We start from the raw sequence: 23,379 nt of genomic DNA, 5'->3' as shown, positions 1-23,379 counted from the left end.
ATCCGCAAATTTGGAGATGCTACATTTAATCCCCTCGGTGATCTTCACCGTGCGACAACTACAAGAGAAATGCAGGGAACAGCACCAACCCTTGTATATAGCCTTCTTTGACCTCATAAAGGTCTTTGACACTGTCAACCGTGAGGGACCATGGAGCGTCCTTCTCCATTTCGGCTACCCCAAAAGTTTGTCCCATCCTTCGTCTGCTCCATGATGACATGCAGGCCGTGATGCTGACAAAAGATCCACCACAGACCCAATCCACGTCCGGACCGGGGTCAAGCAGGGCTGTGTCATCACGCCAACCCTCTTCTCGATCTTCCTCGCTGCAATGCTCCATCTCACACTCAACGAGCTCCCCGCTGGAGTGGAATTAAACTATAGAACCAATGGGAACCTCTTCAACCCACGTCACCTCCAGGCTAGATCCAAGGTCGTCCCATCCTCTGTCATCGAACTACAGTATGCGGACGACACTTGCATCTGCGCACATTCAGAGACTGAACTCCAAGCCATCGTCAACACCTTCACCGAGGTGTACGAAAGCATTGGCCTTACACTAAACATCCGTAAGACAAAGATCCTCCACCAACCTGACCCCACCTCAAAGCACTGCCCTCCCCGGTCATCAAAATCCACGGCGCGGCCCTGGACAACCTGGACCATTTTCCATACCTCGGGAGCCTACTATCAGCCAGGGCAGACATGGATGCCAAGGTCCAACACCGCCTCCAGTGCGCCAGCGCAGCCTTCGGCCACCTGAGGAAGAGTGTTCGAGGATCAGGCCCTCAAATCTGGCACCAAGCTTATGGTCTACACGGCAGTAGTGATACCTGCCCCCCCCATATGGTTCAGAGACGGGGACTATATACTGCAGACACCTCAAATCGCTGGAGAAGTACCACCAGCGCTGCCTCCACAAGGTCCTGCAAATCCCCTGGGAGGATCGACGCACCAACGTCAGTGTTCTCGCTCAAGATAACATCCCCAGCATCGAAGCACTGACTTCACTCGACCAGTTCCGTTGGGCGGGCCACATCGTCTGCATGCCCGACACGAGACTCCCAAAGCAAGCGCTCTACTCGGAACTCATACATGGCAAACGTGGGCAGAGGAGCATTTCAAGGACACCCTTGCAAAACTTTACCATCCAAGATGTGCGTGTGTGTGTGTGAGTCGGGAGTGATAATATTATCAACCCAAGGAGTATTAATCAAAAACTTACAGTACACAGATAGTAAAACGATTTAAAAATACTTAAAATGTTTAGCTAACATATTTTGCATCAAGTTTTCAGAACTTGTATCAAATTAACAAAAATATAAATGTGATTTCAATTTTATTAGAACGGGTCAAAACATCTATACTGAACGCAATATTGTAAATATATTGGGCTAGAAATTTGGTAGGTTAGCAGCTTCCGTTAGCGCTGGGGGGGCGCTAAGGGGTTAGCGAGCGGGCATAGCGAACTCAGCGATGCCCGTTAACTTCAGTGCTGGTTTAGTGCTGGTACTAACTCGTAGCAACTGGGCCTCTAGTGCCTCGCCGATCATGACATCATAAAGTGCGCAGCGCCCCCTTATCGCCCCCTGCTGTATCGCCTCGGGCCAACAGCACCAGCAAGAGGAAGTTGTGAATGGGAATGGTTTACAGTTGCACAAACTTTATTTTGTGCACCAGTCTGGTGCCTGTGCAAAGTTTTTCATGTTTCACTAGTGCAAGCTGTCTGAGCCATCCCCTCTGTGACAGTATTTTGGGCTGTAATGGCAGTCGTGCGGGTAACCTTGAAAACCAGAACTGCTGCCAAACGAGCTTGGGCTGCATTATTGGCCCTTCCCTTTGAGCGAGGAAAGAAATCTCTCACACCGTTACCAAAGCGGTTGAAATTGTTTAGCACTCTACTGCTACCGCCCTGTTCTCGGACTTTAGCGCCCTCAGAGAACTGGTTAGTGTTTGCTTTTACACTCCACTTCCCTCTCGGAGCAGCTAAAACTGAGTATCGCTGGAGGAAAATGATTAGTGCCTGGCACTACTTTTTCAACTTTTCAAAATTTAACCAGGGTGCTGCCGTTTTTCTGGCCCTTTATTGTTGTTTGCTGGGCCAAACACAATCTAATTCGGAGCAGAACAGGTTCAGACTCAGACGGATTCTGGAGTGTAATATTATCGGTGTTGGACAAATGAGGTTTAGAATTAATGGTGTACACTTTGCTCATTTTATTTTCAGTGATAGGGAGGTGAGTCATGACATGCAGACATTAATTCTACCTTAGCCCGGCATTCACAATCCATATATCCATTTTGGTAATAGGTCATTTAATGTTATTGCCATGCTAAGAGGTTGGCACAGTGCCACCTGTAAAACAATCAGTAAAATGATTACCCTTTATTGTCTTTCTGAGCAGACCCAGCATTATCCATTCCCTGCAGTTTCTGTGGGAACCAACAGTAATTTTCATTTAAATGCCATTGGAGAAGAGAAAGTTACTTTGACTGGATAGTCAATTCAATCTGGACTTCACCCTCATGCTGAAAGCTTTGAAGATTTACAAATTGGGGCGTCTTGAATTAGAAAGCAAAATAGATACCTAATATTTTATATATTTACAGTTTACTGGCACTATCAATGATTTAACAGCGATGAACTCTTGCGTAACAAAACAATGATCTTATTGAATGGTGGTGCAGGCTCGAAGGGCCGAATGGCCTACTCCTGCACCTATTTTCTATGTAACTCACTTGCAGTCAAATGTAATTTTGTATGTTTTCAAGAAAAATATGGTTTTTCGATTAATCAATTAAAGTGAACTGCTTAAATGCTTAAGACAGTCAAGCACAAGTACAATATGTAACATCCATACATATTTACTGATATTAAGAGTTAAAGCAGTGGTCTTGTTAGAAAATTCACAACAATCCTGCCACCAACAATGTGTACTTAAAAAAGACAATGACTTGTATTTAGAAACATAGAAAATAGGTGCAGGAGTAGGCCATTCGGCCCTTCGAGCCTGTACCACCATTCACTATGATCTTGGCTGATCATGTAACTTCAGTACCCCACCCCTGCCTTCTCTCCATACCCCTTGATCCCTTTCGCCGTAAGGGCCACATCTAACTCCCTTTTGAATATGTCCAACGAACTGGACTCAACAACCTTCTGCGGTAGAGAATTCCACAGGTTCACCACTCTCTGGGTGAAAAAGTTTCTTCTCATCTCGGTCCTAAATGGCTTACCCCTTATCCTTAGACTGTGACTCCTGGTTCTGGACTTCCCCAACATTGGGAACATTCTTCCTGCATCTAACTTGTCCAGTCCCGTCAGAATTTTATAAGTTTCTATGAGATCCCCTCTCATTCTTCTAAATTCCAGTGAATATAAGCCTAGTCGATCCAGGCTTTCTTCATATGTCAGTCCTGCCATCCCGGGAATCAGTCTGGTGAACCTTCGCTGCACTCCCTCAATAGCAAGCACGTCCTTCCTCAGATTAGGAAAACATCCCAAAGTGTTTTGCAGAGGTGTAATGAGGCAAACATGGATGCTGAACTAAGAACGAGATATTAGGAGGTGTGACGAAAAACTTGGTCAAAGAGATGGGTTTTAAGGAGGGTTGCAGGGCTGAAAAAGGTACAGGGATAGGGAGGGGCATGGCCATGAAGGGAGTTAAACACGAGTATGAGAATTTTAATTTTGGGGCCTGATGGAAGTGGGAGCCAATGTAGGTCAGTGAGCACATATGGACAGCAGAGTTTTGGATGAGCTTAAATTGGTGGAGGGTAGCAGATGGGAAGCCGCCCAGCAGGGCATCGGAATCGTCGAGTCTGCAGATGACAAAGGCATGGCTTCGGAGCTCAGCAGCAGATGTCTGTACTGAGGCAGGGCAAAGGCAGGGAATGTTATGGAGCTGGAAATAGGCAGTCTTTGTAATGGAGAGCATATGGGGGTCAGAAAATCTGCTCACGATCAAATACTGAGATTATCAACAATCTGTTTCAACCTAAGCCAGTGGTCGGGGGATGAAATTGGTGGCAAGGGCAGAGTTTGTGGCAGGGGCCAGAAATAATGGGGGGATAAATTGGGTACCACCCAGAAAACGCCCAGCATCCCAATGTATAATTAATCCGTGTCTGTTGATTGTAATGCAGGCAGAACCTGCTCATTTCCATGTTCATTGGCTGCATGGGCCTCATTTCTAAATCTAATATGGCTTGCCCACTTGTTAGTTCTCCCGTGAGTGACTTCACTACTTAAAGCTAGCCTGCACCTCTTAAAGGGAAGATGCACTGTGGCTGGTGGTGGTGCTGAGATCATTCTGAATATTGTGCTGTTGAAGAACCAACAATGGCTGGCCATGGGAGAGAACATGCACCAAGGTTTTTGGACACTACACTGGAGGTCTTGGTGGAAGAGGTGCAAAGAAGCAGAGATGACCTGTATCCTCGGGCGGGGGGAGGGGGAGGTCCTCTAGACGTATGTTCTGAAGGTAGTGGGAAGAGATAGCAATGGAGGTCAATGCCAGAAGTGCAGCCCCAGGGACCTGGATGCAGTGCAGTAAGAAGTTTAATGATCTCTCACGAGTTGTCAAGGTTAGGATTGCATCTTCAAATGCCATATCCGACTGCCTCATCCAATGCTCAATTCACCACACCTCCATTGCCCACTACCAACTGTGATGTATGGAGCACTCAAATCACTGACTTCACACAGTCTGGTGTCGTAGTAATTGCTGTGACCTTGGTCCTTTATTGTGTAACTCCAGAATGCCCCTCAGGTGTGGTGGTCAGCCTTTTCTACTCTGTCTCGCAGGTACTTCCGGGTCTCCCACCACAGTGCCCCTTGTGGCGCACCATTGTAACTATACATTTAATGTACCTGGACATAACGTAACACTAAGTCTCTATCAATCAGGACTTATACCTATGCTTCACCTCACCCTCACACACGTAGCACTGTTGCAAGCCTCCCATCCACATCTCACAGTTCGCACACACTGGCAGCTCGTCACCTATGACAGTCACATCACCCAAACATTTTGCATGGCCCTCAGTGACACACTTCCCTCCTTCTTGCAGGAAAAGGTGGATCACAACAAGAGCCAGCAGGAATTAATAGAAGGGGAGAGGCACGCCTCCATGTTTTAACCCCATGGAGGAGATATTGTGGGAAGGGCTGAGGATCCTGCTCTACCTCCTGCTGCCTCTTCGAGCAGCTTGTCCTGCTCTGTGTTGCCTCTGCACATTCTCCCAGTCATGTTCAATGCCGAGAGGAAGCCCTTCTAGGCCACCCATGTCTGGAAGCAACTGGTTTGTGCACACGGCTTTAAGTCACCAAAAAAGCACTTCCTCACCAGCCAGACCACTCTAGTAGACTATTGAAACTTTAAACAAGTATGAAAATGTATCCAAAACATGTAGTAATAGCCAGAACAAATAATGCAGCAACTAACTTGTGAGTTGTTGATGATCCCTTTAAATAGCGCTGGTGGGGGAGGTCCTTCAAGTCATTTAATGTCATGTTCAGCTGTGCAGGGTTAAGAGAGGGCCTAGGCTGGAGTGCGGAGCTCCAAAATGGCAGTGCTGGTGTCAAATCAGCGTTACATGCTGACTGGCATCATATGCCCGCTCTGCATCATGATATGCCCGCTCTGCACACTGCCAGTGATCACTAATTCCGCACACTAACCCTTTTACGAAGATGGTGCCCACAGGAAGTGTGCGTGCATGAAACAACACTTTGGTAATTTAAAAGGCCTGACAGTCAGCGCTACAGAGCCAGTTTCATTCCCAATGGCTTTGGTCTTCCAACATCGAACTGGAGGAAATTGCAGCTCATCTGGGATTGGACGTCAGACTACAACACAAAGGCAGTGGAGTGGTCATGGTCATGGGAGGTGGTGGAGAGGTAGATTTGGGTATTGTTGGAACTTGACCCGATGTCTTTGGATGCTGTTGCCAGGAGCCACTGGATGTCAATCAGAAAGAAGCATTTTTCTGTATTTATTGAATTATTAGCAAGCTATTTCTTCTGCTATCTGCTAATTAAAAATAAAATTTTCTGCATCATAGGCTTGTTTTAATAAGAACATAAGAAATAGGAACAGGAGTAGGCCATATGGCCCCTCGAGCCTGCTCCGCCATTCAATAAGATCATGGCTATCTGATCATGGACTCAGCTCCACTTCACTGCCCGCTCCCCATAACCCCTTATCATTTAAGAAACTGTCTATTTCTGTCTTAAATTTATTCAATGTCCCAACTTTCACAGCTCTCTGAGGCAGTGAATTCCACAGATTCACAACCCTCTTCTCTCTTCTCCTCATCTCAGTTCTAAATGGGCGGCCCCTTATTCTAAGATTATGTCCCCTAGTTCTAGTCTCCCCCACCAGTGGAAACATCCTCTCTGCATCCACCTTGTCAAGCCCCCTCATAATCTTATACGTTTCGATAAGATCACTTCTCATTCTTCTGAATTCCACTGAGTAGAGGCCCAACCTACTCAACCTTTCCTCATAAGTCAACTCCCTCATCTCGGGAATTAACCCAGTGAACCTTCTCTGAACTGCCTCCAAAGCAAGTATGTCCTTTCGTAAATATGGAAACCAAAACTGCACGCAGTATTCCAGGTGTGGCCTCACCAATACCCTGTCCAGGTGTGGAATACTGAGTGCAATTTGGATAGCTGACACTGTCTTTCAGAGGTTACAGAAGAGTTTTAGTATTTCCATGGGAATGTATCAATACTTTCATGAGGTCCCCACAGCAAAGTTTGAATATTCAACAATAATATACAGTATGGTGTGTGCAAAAAACAAGAGACACTTAAAACATTGTTATTCTGTTTTTAATAAGACCAGCATCCATGTCCTGAAAGATCACAAGGTCATTTACACAACACATATTAGTAGCTGAAACATTCCATGATGATCTTATATAATACAAGAGTGATACACAGGTAGAAAACATGAGTTTGCAAACCTGACATGACTCTTCTTTAAGTGAAAACACATCATTGTATCACCTGAAGGGGTATCTCTGAATGTTTTAATGCTCATATACTATAAAGTACATTAGTCATCAAATGGTATGACTTAAACTGTTTCTAACTAATACAGTGACTGCAAGTACTATATATTCACACAGATTTTTTTGATAACACCACACCACTGCAACGTTAAATAAGTTAACAGCTATTCCTAGGGGATTTTACAATATCTGTGTAAGCATACAAATTACGAAAATTGTTCTGTTAAACTTGATACAAGTTTTCGAATTTTCTTTTGAGAAGACATAAAACGATACAAAGATACTGACTGCGATTGAAGACTATAGCGGTAAACCATTGAGCCAAAGGCTACAGAGTGAGCAAGTGTTTCAATAAAGGACAACAGCTAATAACATCATGCATACTGACAGTAACCTCTGTAACTTGAGGAGCAATAGTTTACATATAGCCTGAAAACTGCAATCGGTATATAGTTTATTGTACCCTTGGGCTCAAGTTTATTTCAAAAGCAAGATACCTGTTCGCATGTTTTGTGCTTCAGGGTGTCAGATGGCAAAATAATTTGTTCTCATGTGTGAAGGCTGTTCCGCCAATCGTGCAGCATTTCAGTCCAAAGGTAGAATAAAATGAAATATACCATACAAATATAAGGCTACAAATCAGAAATTATACTTTGGTTCATCAACGTTTAAAAAAAAAAGCAAGCCAAACTAAAAAGCTACTCCCTTACTACAGAAAATACAGAAGCAACTTTGCATTGGGAGTACTTTTATTGAATCAGATCATCATCAGAACACTGTTTCCTACAAATATTGGCATGGTTAAGGTCTGTCATTTACATATACTAAATGGTTCATTTGCAGTAAATATGGTAATTGCACAAATGAAAGAACAGTTTTAATAATACAATTCATCCTGATAAAAGAAGTTAAGATAGCGTGATGTATAGCCATGTATGAACCAAAGCTTAAAAATGTTTTCACACTTTAAAAAGTTGTGAATTTGCACTCTGCGTGACATGCATTTTAATAAGGCTAATGAAAATATATATAATTCCTTTTGGTTTTTACACACCAAAAGATTTAATTCCATTTTTCCCAACAAACCAATCTACTGCAAAACATGAATTGAAAACATTTGATGCACTTGTATTAAGACGGTTAGTTTTTTGCCATTATAAGTACTGTAAAGTTTTCTGCAACAGATGCAGAAGTAGACAAATACTTCCCAATTCGTTAATATAAATATTATGTCCTTTTTACAAAAATGTTGCAATTTGAAATACGTTTTAAAATAAAACTTTACCAGCACTGCTAAGCAAGAAACAAAAATAAGACTTATTGGATCTATAGTGATAAAAACTTTGACACAAGTACAATAACTTCACAATTGTTCACTAATAAAAAATTGAACTGACAACTCTTCGAAATATACCAATTTTCTGAGGTGGAGACATGTAGTTGATTTAGTTCAATATCACGGAGCTATGTTTTACATATTTTATACACAATATAAAGTCACACATTTAGTTACTTCTTAAAGACACCTAGCCTATGAGTCAACAAAAGTAATGCTTCAAGGTGCTCATCCAGAACCTGTCAGGAACATTGTTTTAAAAACATTGGAGTAGAAATTCCAACGTCCCGGGTCCGTACAAAGTTTCTATGGACCTGGGAAGGCATCGGAAAAGCCGATTTTCAGCACACAATGTGCATGCGCTGAAAACCAGCTTTTCCGATCTGTCAAGCTGGAGCTCGACAGATCGTAGCCAGATCGGGAGCGAGGATGACAGATTGGCAGCGAGGACATTTGTACGGGCAAGATTGCAGGATTTCCGCATATCTTGCCCGGCAAATGTCCTCAAAGATCTTGCGCCTGAAAAAGCTGGCGCATAGCTTACTGTTACAGATGCAAGTGTTTTAAAACACACATAAACAAAGCACATTGTATTGTTAAAAACTCTGCCCACTAAGGTAAGTTTATTTTTAACCCGAATTATAAAACTTAAAAAAAATCAGAAATATATTGTTTTTTCTAAGGCATTTATTAACTAATTTCAATTAATTTTAATTATGTGAGGTCTTTTTTTTATTTTTTATTAGTGTGTGTTTGTTCTTTCCACATTAATAGCACTGAGAACTCATAGTTTTCCGAGTCTCAGTGCTATTAATGGGAACCTGTAACTACCTACCTGATTGGCTGAGCAGTCACACGTGACTGCATCTTCTGCGTCGGGACCCTCTGGGCAGGAGCACGCTTTGCAGTGCGGTAGGAGAAGGCCCCCCCCTTCAGAATCTAGGGTACCTTCTAGACCACCAGGTATTTCGTAAAAAATATCCAGCGAGGAGGCACTTGCCCGCGGGAAGACCCCCAGAGGAATTTCTGCCCCAATGTTGATTTGTTGAGAATTACTTTTCAGCAGTCCCTCCCCAAATTCTAAATGTATTCCTAATTACAAAATGTACATTGTAGTCTTTTGCCTTGATAATAACCAAACCAGATGACTGAATACAATCGATAAATGCGAAACTTTGGGTAAAGAGCATATTTGAAGAAAAATAAGACACGAGAATTTGAACAGTCTTATGCATACCTAATGGTAGCACAGGTTATACTATGATTTATAGTCCTGACAACTCAACTTTGCCATAGCTGCCAGCTGAACAAGTACATGATTACCTTAACGGTACACTTCTATCCCCTGGATGCTATTCATCAACAAATATTCAATTCCAAATCAGATTCTCACTGGAAGTTAACACTTCAAACTGACGTGCTTGCTAGATAGAGCTCTGCGTGTAAATATTTAATTTGTTACTTTCTTCCTGTGGCTACAAATGTTAATTTGTAAAATGCGATTGTAGTATTTTGTGAGTTGTTTTATTAGTTAAAAAACATAGGAATAAAGTTCTTGGTCCCCTCAGCTGCCATAGTCATTGTATTAAGAGGCATCGGTGTGCTAGGCATTGGTCTCCTTAAGTTGATATATCGTTATCAATCACAGTCCTGCAGGTTCTTAACTTCGAAACATGTAGGGTCACACGTCACTTAAACTAACTGTAACTATAGGGAGTCAAATCTGCTTTCGGCAGTAAGGATTTAAATAGTTATAAGTTGTTACAGTGCCAGTAACTGGAATCCATTTCTGTTATGAACCTACAGACACTTACATTTTACATGAGTTTTGCACAATAAACCTTCAGAATGAAAGGTGGACTGCAACAAAATGTCCCATGCATCTTATTCTTTATCAAATATTGTACATCAGGTAAGCATTCCTTATGGCCCATCATCTTTTCTTGTCTTTTTTTAAGTTTGTTGGTAATCTGAGCTAATTTAACAAATATTCAGTTGTATCACAAATTTATTAAGAAAGTGAGGGAAATTTATGGACATGTTACTCATGCTTTAACTGGAGAGGTGGCAATTGAACTTCCATTTTCATCTGCGGCATCTTTCTCTTTATTTCCACTGTACTGTCCAATGAATGAACCATCTTCATTAAACTGCCCTTCTGATCCACCATCTTCATATTCTGCCAAACTGTCATCACTTCCTGTTGGCTTCACTCCTTCATTCAGTGACTGCTGGCTTTCTTTCAAAGGTTTATCTTCATTATCACTGGAAAAGAAATTTGCTGTCAGAAATCAAGTGCATTGGATATTTGTGATGGAGGCCTGTAAAATCTCTCGGGGTGCATTGTTCCTTTGAACTGAATTGCTTAACAATCTTGTCATTAATTCTTTGTTAAACGAGTGTCATGATTCTATAATGCATTAATAGTTTATATAATCATCTTTCATTTCAACAACTCAAATTCTGATCACCTGACAGCATTAGCAATTTTCCCCTCTACCTAAAGCATTTCAAATCTATGATCACAGTATCTTTTTCAAAGGTTAAATGGGCAGTAACGATGTACCTTTCTTTATATTGAGTGGTAAATTTCAGTAGTCATTTTATAATCTTCATTATTGTTAATTTGATCAAATAAATAGTATCAGTTATGGAAAACAATGTCATATCGGTCTTATCATCATCATCATAAGCAGTCCCTCGGAATCGAGGAAGACTTGCTTCCACTCTTAATATGAGTTCTTAGGTGGCTGACAGTCCAATTCGAGAACCACAGTCCCTGTCACAGGTGGGACAGATAGTCGCTGAGGGTAAGGGAAGGTGGGACTGGTTTGCCGCACACTCCTTCCGCTGCATGCGCTTGATTTCTGCATGCTCTCGGTGATGAGACTCGAGGTGCTCAGCGCCCTCCCGGATGCACTTCCTCCACTTAGGGCGGTCTTTGGCCAGGGACTCCCAGGTGTCAGTGGGGATGTTGTACTTTATCAGGGAGGCTTTGAGAGTGTCCTTGTAACGTTTCCGCTGCCCACCTTTGGCTCATTTGCCATGAAGGAGTTCCGAGTAGAGCGCTTGCTTTGGGATTCTTGTGTCTAGCATGTGAACTATGTGGCCTGCCCAGCGGAGCTGATCAAGTGTGGTCAGTGCTTCAATGTTGGGGATGTTGGCCTGGTCGAGGACGCTAATGTTGGTGCGTCTGTCCTCCCAGGGGATTTGTCAGTCTTAATCACATCAAGCTTTGCATATTTTCAGCTTTTGTGCAAGATTTGGTTCCAAATGTTAGAATGTTGCTCATAGCTAGACAGTTCTATAAGCATGGAAAATACTTACATAGCATCTACAGCAGAGAGACAGGCCTTCCATCCCAACTGGTCTATACTCCACACAATCCTCCTCCCACTTTAATTAACTCTTCCCGCCCAATCCCCATTCTTCTATTGTCTTCTCCTCATGTTTGCAGCAAGCCTCCAATTAAATGCATCAATGCTTCAATCACGTCATGTGGCAGTAAAATTGAAATTCTCACCACACTCTGTGCAAAGAAATCCCCCCCCCTCTCTAAATCCTTTGTTTGATGTAGTAGAGGCTATCTTACATTTATGCTTCCTTGATTTGGATTCACCCACAAATGGAAACAGTTTCTCCACAGCCACCTTACTGAGCCCTTCATAATTTTAAAGACCTTTATCAGGTCTCCTCTTTTCCAAAGAAGAGATCGATCTTGAACAAACTTTCTTGATAATAACATCCTTGTAAATCTTTTCTGCACTCTGTTCAATGCTGCAATGTTACTTTTGTTGCATGGAGACCAGAACTGTGCACAGTACTCCCACGCGTGGTCGGACTAAGGTTCTATATACATTTAACATTATCTCCCTCTCGTTGTATTTCATTCCTCGAGAAATGAACCCCAGTACTTTAGTTAATCGATGTATCTGAATGCTCCTCTACTCCATTAGTTTCTTACCTTGCAAGGAATAAGCGGTCTCCGTACTACTCCTATCAAAAGGAACCACCTCGCACTTCGTTATATTGTATTAAATTTACCATTTAGTCACCATTTGAAAGCTCTTTGGGGGAGAAATTTGCGTCGTTTGCGCCTCCTGTTAGCAACCCCAGAGACGCTATCGCTCGGGGCACGGGGCCACGACCAACTCTCGCGGGATTCCGTGGGAGTTAGCAAAGGCGCTGACCAGTAGCACCCTGCTCCTGCCGCTAGCGCCTCGGGGCACTGTGCCAGCGATGACAATGTCATCACCATGCACAGCAACCCGTTTTCGACCGGAAGAATTCGGTAGCACTCAGAGACTGCCACGGGCAATGTCCGCACCAGCCTCGCAGGTCAATATCCGGGTTTCAGTTCGCTCGTGGGGTGAAATTAAAGGGCAGGGGGGCGCGCAGTGCCGACATTTTTTTTAAATGGCCGACTTACCGGTCGCGACCTTGCCCTCTTACAATCACGGGGTCTGTGCCGCGATGTTGCAACCCATCACTCTGCTTATGTGCCAGGCTGCTGCCATGGTGGCCCCTTCTCCCCGATGCAGAGTCTACAGCGTGTCCTCCCCTTTACCGGAAGGGGTGGGCCCTGTGCTCCCGCTGGTGCTATGTGCCTCTCCGTGTTGCGCTGGAAAATTCCCGCAGTTAACGCCCCAGTCCCGGCCCCGAGAGGAACTGGAGCGCGCGACATTGTGTTCCACTTCTTCATGGCCGAGGTGAGCCCAATTTAGCTGCCTGGGTGAGACCTCCCCAGGCAGGAAGTCCCGCCTTCCAGCTGGTACCACCCCCAAACATGGCGGCACTGAATTTAGCCGCCGTTATGTTTTCCTGTATTTTGGTGCAATCTTCTAAAATACTACATTATTAGTTGTACTCTCCAATTTGGTATCATCTGCAAATTTTGACATATTAGGGGCTAAATTCGATGGCCCCAAGAAATAGGCGGGGGTATCGTGATGTGTGATTGGCTCGCGCCTGTTGAGTCCGATGCAGGCAGAATGCAAACATTGCGCAGCCTACTATTTATTTAATTGATTTTAGTGTGCAACCCAGCACTAAATGCACTGTTAAGTAGCTGAGTGCCTGAGCAGGGGGCCAATTTTGTGACAGGCTAGCAGCAGTTAAAGCTAGCCTGCACTGCTTAAAACTAGCCTGCACCTGTTAAAGGGAGGTGCATTCTGGCAGGTGCAGTTACTCGCAGTGGCTGAGGAAGAGACTCTCACCTGGAAGAACACGAAATTGTGGTGCAACGGGGAAGAGAGCATGCTCCAAGGTTCTCAGGTGCTGCACTGGATGCCTTGGTGCAGGAGGTAGATAGGAGGCGAGCGGTCCTCAATCGACAGTGGGCCAGGCGATCCTCCAGACAAACTCTGCGAAGGCAGTGGGAGCAGGTTGCCGTGGCGATTAATGCCAGAAGTGAAGCCCCAAGGACCTGGATGTGGTGCTGCAAAAAGTTCAATGACCTCACACGAGTGGCCAAGGTCAGTGAATGCATCTTCAAATGCCATATCCCACCAACTGCACCACTAGCCTCACGCACTGCTCAATGCACCACACTCCCATCACTTACCTACCAACAATCGCTATCAAACAGGACTCATACCTTACATTCATAGCTTCATCTCACCCTCGTATGACTGAGGGTATGGCTGAGGTGCTAAATGGGTACTTTGATTCTGTCTTCACCAAGGAAGAAGATGCTGCCACAGACATAATGAATGAGGCAGAGGAGATACTGGATGGAATAAAAATTGATAGAAAGGCTAGCTGTATTTAAAGTAGATAAGTCACCAGGACCGGATGAGATGCATCCTAACATGCTGAGGGAAGTGAAGGACGAACTTGCGGAGATACTGGCCATAATCTTCCAATCCTTGTTAGGATGGATGGGGTGGTGTCAGAGGCCTGGAGAATTACAACTGTTACACCTTCGTACAAAAAGGCGGGTAAAGATAAACCCAACATCTACAGGCCAGTCAGTTCAACCTCGGTAGTGGGGAAGCTTTTAGAAACAATAATCAGTGGCAAAATTAACAGTCACTTGGTCAAGTATTGATTAATTAAGGAAAGCCAGCACGAATTTGTTAAAGGCAAATCATGTTTAACCAACTTGATCGAGTTTTTTGATGAGATAACAGAGAGGCTTGATGAGGGAAATGTGGTTGACGTGGTGCACATGGATTTTTAAAAGGCGTTTGACAAAGTGCCACATCATAGGCTTGCCGGCAAAGTTGCAGCCCATGGAATAAAAGGGACAGTGGCAGCATGGATACGGAATTGGCTCAGTGACAGGAAACAGAGAGTAGTGGTGGCCGGTTGTGTTCCGGACTGGAGGAAGGTATACGTGTGTCGCCCAGGGGTCGGTACTGGGACCACTGCTTTTCTTGATATATAATGAGTTAAATGTGGGCATACAGGCGACAATTTTAAAATTTGCACAAAATTTGGAAGTATAGTGAAAAGCGAGGAGGACAGTGATGGTTTGAGACGTGAATTGTCGAGAATCGACCGGCGAGTGATACTTAAAGGGTTGACGGTGGATAGGCAATGGCAAACATTTAAAGATCACATGCATGAACTTCAACAATTGTACATCCCTGTCTAGAGTAAAAATGAAACGGGGAAGGTAGCTCAACCGTGGCTAACAAGGGAAATTAGGGATAGTGTTGAATCCAAGGAAGAGGCATATAAATTGGCCAGAAAAAGCAGCAAACCTGAGGACTGGGAGAAATTTAGAATTCAGCAGAGGAGGACAAAGGGTTTAATTATGAGGGGGGAAATAGAGTAGGAGAGAAAGCTTGCAGGGAACATAAAAACTGACTGCAAAAGCTTCTACAGATATGTGAAGAGAAAAAGATTAGTGAAGACAAATGTAGGTCCCTTGCAGTCAGAATCAGGGGAATTTGTAATGGGGAACAAAGAAATGGCAGACCAATTGAACAAATACTTTGGTTCTGTCTTCACGAAGGAAATACAAGGGGACTGAGGGTTTAGGGAGAAGGAGGAACTGCAGGAAATCCTTATTAGTCAGGAAATTGTGTTAGGGCAATTGATGGGATTGAAGGCAGATAAATCCCTGTGGGCCTGATAGTCTGCATCCCAGAGTACTTAAGGAAGTGGCCCTAGAAATAGTGGATGCATTGGTGGTCATTTTCCAACATTCTATAGACTCTGGATCAGTTCCTATGGATTGGAGGGTAGCTAATGTAACCCCACTTTTTAAAAAGGAGGGAGAGAGAAAACAGGGAATTATAGACCGGTTAGCCTGACATCAGTAGTGGGGAAAAAGTTGGAATTAATTATTAAAGATGTAATAGCAGCGCATTTGAAAAGCAGGGACAGGATCAGTCCAAGTCAGCATGGATTTATGAAAGGGAAATCATGCTTGACAAATCTTCCAGAATTTTTTGAGGATGTAACTAGTAGAGTGGACAAGGGAGAACAAGTGGATGTGGTGTATTTGGACGTTCAAAAGGCTTTTGATAAGGTCCCACACAAGAGATTGGCGTGCAAAATTAAAGCACATGGTAATGTATGAACGTGGATAGAGAACTGGTTGGCAGACAGGAAGCAGAGAGTGGAAATAAATGGTCCTTTTCAGAATGGCAGGCAATGACTAGTGGGTTGTCGCAGGGCTCAGTGCTGGGACCCCAGCTCTTTACAATGTACATTAATGATTTAGATGAAGGAATTGAGAGTAATATCTCCAAGTTTGCAGATGACATTAAGCTGGGTGGCAGTGTGAGCTGTGAGGAGTACGCTAAGAGTCTGCAGGCTGACTTGGACAGGTTAGGTGAGTGGGTAAATGTATGACAGATGCAGTATAATATGGATAAATGTGAGGTTATCCACTTTAGTGGCAAAAACAAGAAGGCAGAATATTATCTGAATGGCAGCAGATTAGGAAAAGGGGAGGTGCAACGAGACCTGGATGTCATGGTACATCAGTCATTCAAGGTTGGCATGTAGGTACAGCAGGCGGTGAAGAAGGCAAATGTAACTAATGTAACATCACTTTTTAAAGAAGGAGGGAGAGAGAAAACGGGTAATTACAGACCGGTTAGCCTGACATCGGTAGTGTGGAAAATGTTGGAATCAATCATTAAGGATGAAATAGCAGCGCATTTGCAAAGCAGTGACAGGATCGGTCCAAGTCAGCATGGACTTATGAAAGGGAAATCATGCTTGACGAATCTTCTGGAATTTTTTGAGGATGTAACTAGCAGAGTGGACAAGGGAGAACCAGTGGATGTGGTGTATTTGGACTTTCAAAAAGCGTTTGACAAGGTCCCGCACAAGAGATTGGTGTGCAAAAGCAAAGCACATGGTATTGGGGTGATGTACTGACATGGATAGAGAACTGGTTGGCAGACAGGAAGCAGAGAGTTGGGTTAAACGGGTCCTTTTCAGAATGGCAGGCAGTGACTAGTGGAGTGCTGTAGGGCTCAGTGCTGGGACCCCAGCTCTTTACAATGTACATTAACGATTTAGATGAAGGGATTGAGAGTAATATCTCCATGTTTGCAGATGACATTAAGCTGGGTGGCAGTGTGAGCTGTGAGGAGTACGCTAAGAGTCTGCAGGCTGACTTGGACAGGTTAGGTGAGTGGGCAAATGTATGACAGATGCAGTATAATATGGATAAATGTGAGGTTATCCACTTTAGTGGCAAAAACAAGAAGGCAGAATATTATCTGAATGGCAGCAGATTAGGAAAAGGGGAGGTGCAACGAGACCTGGATGTCATGGTACATCAGTCATTCAAGGTTGGCATGTAGGTACAGCAGGCGGTGAAGAAGGCAAATGTAACTAATGTAACATCACTTTTTAAAGAAGGAGGGAGAGAGAAAACGGGTAATTACAGACCGGTTAGCCTGACATCGGTAGTGTGGAAAATGTTGGAATCAATCATTAAGGATGAAATAGCAGCGCATTTGCAAAGCAGTGACAGGATCGGTCCAAGTCAGCATGGACTTATGAAAGGGAAATCATGCTTGACGAATCTTCTGGAATTTTTTGAGGATGTAACTAGCAGAGTGGACAAGGGAGAACCAGTGGATGTGGTGTATTTGGACTTTCAAAAAGCGTTTGACAAGGTCCCGCACAAGAGATTGGTGTGCAAAAGCAAAGCACATGGTATTGGGGTGATGTACTGACATGGATAGAGAACTGGTTGGCAGACAGGAAGCAGAGAGTTGGGTTAAACGGGTCCTTTTCAGAATGGCAGGCAGTGACTAGTGGAGTGCCGTAGGGCTCAGTGCTGGGACCCCAGCTCTTTACAATGTACATTAACGATTTAGATGAAGGGATTGAGAGTAATATCTCCAAGTTTGCAGATGACACTAAGCTGGGTGGTTGTGTGAATTGTGAGGAGGATGCTAAGAGGCTTCAGGGTGACTTGGACAGGTTAGATGAGTGGGCAAATGCATAGCAGATGCAGTATAATGTGGATACATGTGAGATTATGGGGGCAAAAACACGAAGGCAGAATATTATCTGAATGGCGGCAGATTAGGAAAAGGGGAGGTGCAACGAGACCTGGGTGTCATGGTTCATCAGTCATTGAAAGTTGGCATACAGGTACAGCAGGCGGAAAAGGCGGCAAATGGTATGTTGGCCTTCATAGCTAGGGGATTTGAGTATAGGAGCAGGGAGGTCTTACTGCAGTTGTACAGGGTCTTGGTGAGCCCTCACCTGGAATATTGTGTTCAGTTTTGGTCTCCTAATCTGAGGAAGGACGTTCTTGCTATTGAGGGAGTGCAGTGAAGGTTCACCAGACTGATTCCAGGGATGGCTGGACTGACATATGAGCAGAGACTGGATCAACTGGGCCCGTATTCACTGGAGTTTAGAAGGATGAGAGGGGATCTCATAGAAACGTATAAGATTCTGACGGGACTTGACAGGTTAGATGCGAGAAGAATGTTCCCGATGTTAAGTCCAGAACCAGGGGACATAGTCTTAGGATAAGGGGTAGACCATTTATGACTGAGATGAGGAGAAACTTCTTCACTCAGAGAGTTGTTAACCTGTGGAATTCCCTGCCACAGAGAGTTGTTGATGCCAATTCATTGGATATATTCAAGAGGGAATTAGATATGGCCCTTACAGCTAAAGAGATCAAGGGGTATGGAGTGAAAGCATGATAGGGGTACTGAGGTGAATGATCAGCCATGATCTTATTGAATGGTGGTGCAGGCTCGAAGGGCCGAATGGCCTATTCCTGCATCTATTTTCTATGTTTCTATGATAGACGACAGGGGATTTGTCGGACGTCTCCGCAAGATTCTACAAATCCCCTGGGAGGACAGATGCACCAACATTAGCGATCTCAACTAGGCCAACATCCCCAGCATTGAAGCACTGACCACACTTGATCAGCTCCGCTGGGCAGGCCACATTGTCCGCATGCCAGACACAAGACTCCCAAAGCAAGCGCTCTACTCGGAACTCCTTCACGGCAAACGAGCCAAAGGTGGGCAGAGGAAACGTTATAAGGACACCCTCAAAGCCTCCCTGATAAAGTGCAACATCCCCACTGACACCTGGGAGTCCCTGGCCAAAGACCGCCCTAAGTGGAGGAAGTGCATCCGGGAGGGCGCTGAGCACCTCGAGTCTCATCGCCGAGAGCATGCAGAAACCAAGCGCAGGCAGCGGAAAGAGCGTGCGGCAAACCTGCCCCACCCACCCTTTCCCTCAACGACTATCTGTCCCACCTGTGACAGGGACTGTGGTTCTCGTATTGGACTGTTCAGCCACCTAAGGACTCATTCTAATAGTGGAAGCAAGTCTTCCTCGATTCTGAGGGACTGCCTATGATGATGATGACGATGATGATAGACTACAGGAGGACTTAGACAGGCTGGTGGAATGGTCAGACACGTGGCGGCTGAAATTTAACGCAGAAAAGTGCAAAGTGATACATTTTGGTAGAAAGAATGAGGAGAGCAAATAGAAACTAAAGGGGTCCAATCCTAAAGGGGTGCATAAACAGAGGGACCTAGGGGTTTGTGTGCACAAATCATTGAAGGTGGCTGGGCAAGGTGAGAAAGCAGTTAATAAAGCGTACGGGATTGTGGACTTCATCAATAGACGGGGGCTAGAAATTCCCCGGCTTTGCGACCAGGTTTTTTGTGATAATTCACCATATTTGGCGAAACCCGGTCGGTGGGAATTTCGGGCACCTTTTTGAGGTGGTGTTTTCCACGTACCCCTGGGGAGAGGAGCACCGCCGTGCAAGACCCGAAATAGTGTTTTGGTCTGAAATTTGCCTCTCTCTGCACCCGAATTCTGCGGCCAGAATACCGACAGGGTACAATCTGTGGTACAGTCTGACCAGCAGGCGGTCGGTATGAAGAGCTGCAAAAAAAGTAAGCTAAATTTTTATTTTTTAATTCTTTTTCAGCCAGTTAGTACCTAAGGGTTTTGTGAATGTTTTGTGATTATTTTTTTTTGTTTTTTCCAATTTTTGGGAGGGTGTTTCTCCCCCCTCCCAAGGCCTCTCTCGCAGCGCTATTGGCCTCGGACTAAATTTGCCGAAATTCGCGGTTTGCGCCACGAATCCTCGTGCAACGCTGATTTTTACCGCTGCGCAATTTAAAGGCTGAATATCTGGCCTACCAACGGTAGCGAAGCGAAAACAGTAATTTTGACAAAAAATACTGAAAACCGAATTTAGAACCCTATGAGTACAAGAGTTTGGAAATTATGATGAACCTGTATAAAACACGGGTTTGGCCACAACTGGAGTATTGTGTCCAATTCTGGGCACCACACTTTAGGAAGGACGTGAAGGCCTTACAAGGGTGCAGAAAAGATTTACGAGAATGGTTCCAGGGATGAGGGGCTTCAGTGACGTGGATAGACTGGAGAAGCTGGGGTTGTTCTCCTTGGAGCAGAGAAGGTTGAGAGGAGATTTGATCGCGGTGTTCAAAATCATGAGGGGTCGAGACAGAGTAGATAAGAGAGAAACTCTTCCCATTGGCGGAAGGGTGGAGAACCAGAGGATACAGATTTAAGGCGATTGGCAGAAGGTCCAAAGGCGACATGAGGGAAAACATTTTTACGCAGCGAGTGGTTGGGATCTGGAATGCGCTGCCCGAGAGGGTGGTGGAGGCAGACTCAATCGTGGCTTTCAAAAGGGAGTTGGATAAGTTCCTGAAGGGAAAAAATCGCAGGGTTACGGGGACAGAGCAGGAGAAGTGGAACTCGCAGAAGTGCTCTTGCAGAGACCCTGCACGGGTTCGAAGGGCTGAATGACCTCCTTCTGTGCTGTAACCATTCTATGATTCTAAGCTGAAGAGGAGGAAGCAGAAGAAAGGAGGCAGCCTAGACAGCCCCTTTCTGGCTGGGATATCCGGGGTCGAATCAGCTGCCTGCGGTACCAGTCAACATAACCCCAATTTCCTTTGTCAACATTAGTCCCACAACTTACCTTCCCTCAGTTACTGACCATCACATTGTCCTCTTGGCCACAATGCTGCAATAAAAGCTACCACACAGCAAACACTCCAGTCCAACTTTATCCATATATGCATCCAACATTACATCAAAAAATAAGCTAATCACCTTTGTGCATTCCGAGTGAGTGTCTTGCATGTGTGCCTTTGCCTATCCCAGTGCTCCTACATAATGCATCCCAGTGGCTGCAGCATGGCTTGTGGCAGGCTTCTGCCTTTCAATGAGGCAGACTGCAGATGGCCTGCAGGATGAACTTGGAGCTGATGGTTGGGAGTGTGAAACCGAGTGACAGTGCATCTTCTTCACTCTCCTCTCACTCTCCTTGTTCAACCAATGGCTGGGCAAGCTGAAATTCTTGGGTGTCTGAAATGAGGAAGGCATGTGGGTCGAGTTGTGGTGAGGGGAGAGGGAGTCGGGCTGTCACCATGGACATCTGGTAAATCGGAAGATATTGTGGGATGAGGGGGAAGTGGGATGTGAGAAACAGGATAATGGATGAGGATACTGGCATCTTCCATTCTTTCAGCCTCACGCTGGCCATGGGCTCAGCCATGACCCTGCCAAGAATGGCCAGCACAATCTCCTCCACGCGGGTGAGGTGAAGGAATGTGAGGTCTGCCTTATGTTTGGTAGAGATTGTTGGTAGGTGAGTGATTTGGGGAGGGGAGGGGGCGTCGTGCATTGAGCAATGTGTGAGGCTAGTGGTGAAATTGGTATTTTGAAGATACATCCAGAGAAACATAGAAATTTACAGCGCAGAAGGGGGCCATCCCGGCCCATCGGGTCCGTGCCGGCCGACAAAGAGCCGCTCGGCCCTCGGTCAGCAGACCTGAAGGTTACAGATAAACCCATGAACAAAGAACCATGGCGGAAAGGCAAAGAGCACCCAGCCTAACCAGTCTGCCCCAGACAACTGCGACACCCCTTATACTGAAACATTCTACATTCCACCCCAACCGGAGCCATGTGATCTCCTGGGTGAGGCAAAAACCAGATAAAAACCCAGGCCAATTTAGGGAGAAAAATAAATCTGGGAAAATTCCTCTCCGACCCATCCAGGTGATCGAAGCTGACCTTGACCACTTGTCTGAGGTCATGAAACTTCTTTTGATCCTGAAGCCACATCCTGGGGATGACCATCTCGACGATCTGATAACACATTCTTCTTTCCGGAGGGCCTTCTGGCCCCTGTGGGTAGGGGACCTCTCGTCCAGTGATCACCCCTGCACAAAGGCCTTGAGTGCTGCTTCTGAGGCCACAGACTGCCCTAAGTGGAAGAAGTGCATCCGGGAGAGCGCTGAGCATCTCGAGTCTCATCACCGAGAGCATGCAGAAATCAAGCGCAGGCAGTGGAAAGAGCGTGCGGCAAACCAGTCCCACCCTCCCTTTCCCTCAACGACTATCTGTTCCACCTGTGACAGGGACTGTGGTTCTCGTATTGGACTGTTCAGCCAGCTTAGAACTCAGATTCTGAGGGAATTGCCTATGCTGCCTCTGATGGGTGTCCTTTCACTGCATTTGAGTTAGTGCTGAAGCACTTTCAATGTTTTTGACCACCAGAGGGCAGCTCCACTTAAAGAGGTGCAGACTGCCTTTCAGAGGCACAGCTTAACTTTAAATAAAGCTAGCCTTGCTTGAACATCGAGAACTTTGGCCCCGTACTGAGCGCACAGCTTGTCCTCCATAATTGATGATAAAGCTATGATGATTGTGATTTTAAAAAATGTGTTCGTTTTAGTTTCCTGTCTAATTATCATTTCGGTGGATTTCAAGTTGATCAAAGGGGCAAGTGATTTGGCATGTTAAAGCATCCCACAAATTTCTGCACGTAGTGGGGGTGAAACTGGCCTTTTTTATAGCCCTCGTTAGCAGCTCCAGGGGGCGATGCATTTTCACGCGGGGGAGGGTGGCAATTGCCCGAGAGGTTTGGGAGGGGAGCGCTGTCCTGGCAGCGCTGCACCTCACCATCAGCACCCCGGGGCCAGCGCGCAACTGTCGATTATGTCATCGCTGTGCGCGCCGACCCCTTTGTGCTTCGCAGGGGGAAATTGCAGGACGCGAATCTGGCAAACACGCGCCGTCGGGGCACCCCAGGCCACCATTTTTATTTGTTGGCCGATTCTTGCATCAGCCCGACAATGGCTGCGTTGGGTGCCCGGCACCCAATACTCCGTTTTGGATGCTGGGCTGCCGGCCCGGTCTATTGCCTCCCTGGTGGCCCAGTGGCAGCCACCAAAGGGCCTGCAGAGTGCGCAGTGGCCCTCCCCTTTAATACGCTGCACGGATCATTCGCGTAGCGCTGTCGGACTCAGCGCCGCACTGCCGTCCATGGTGCACCTTCACGGCCCAATTCCGCATCGGGGGCGGGACCACCGGGCTGGGCGCAGGAAGTCTCGGCCTCGGATGGTTACCTCCCCCCAATCAGGGCGAGGGGCGATTTCGGGGCCAATATGTTTTGCACAATTTGCTCCAAGTTCCATAACTTTTCACAAAAAGTCCTGGAGGCAGTGAAAATGCTGACTCTATCCAGATCGGAGAAGTATCAAATCACTTGCTGCAATAAATCA

At 45.4% G+C, this 23,379-nt stretch overlaps 1 protein-coding gene across 2 annotated transcripts in view; it reads right to left on the bottom strand.

The window, feature by feature from the left end:
• Positions 1–8,314: 8,314 nt before the first annotated feature.
• The window catches only part of LOC139277131 (neural cell adhesion molecule L1-like protein), a 759,673-nt gene continuing 744,608 nt past the window's right edge, over positions 8,315–23,379 (bottom strand). For both annotated transcript variants that reach the window (XM_070895152.1, XM_070895153.1), the window contains exon 26: positions 8,315–10,624. In XM_070895152.1, coding sequence (XP_070751253.1) covers positions 10,405–10,624 — 220 coding nt within the window. In that variant the 3' untranslated portion in view covers positions 8,315–10,404. The remainder of the gene's footprint in view (positions 10,625–23,379) is intronic.

The sequence above is a fragment of the Pristiophorus japonicus genome, chromosome 12 (assembly GCF_044704955.1).
Source record: "Pristiophorus japonicus isolate sPriJap1 chromosome 12, sPriJap1.hap1, whole genome shotgun sequence".
NCBI classification, from domain to species: Eukaryota; Metazoa; Chordata; class Chondrichthyes; family Pristiophoridae; genus Pristiophorus; species Pristiophorus japonicus.
Note: the sequence above shows the minus strand (reverse complement) of the source record. Positions and strands in the feature narration are given on the sequence as shown.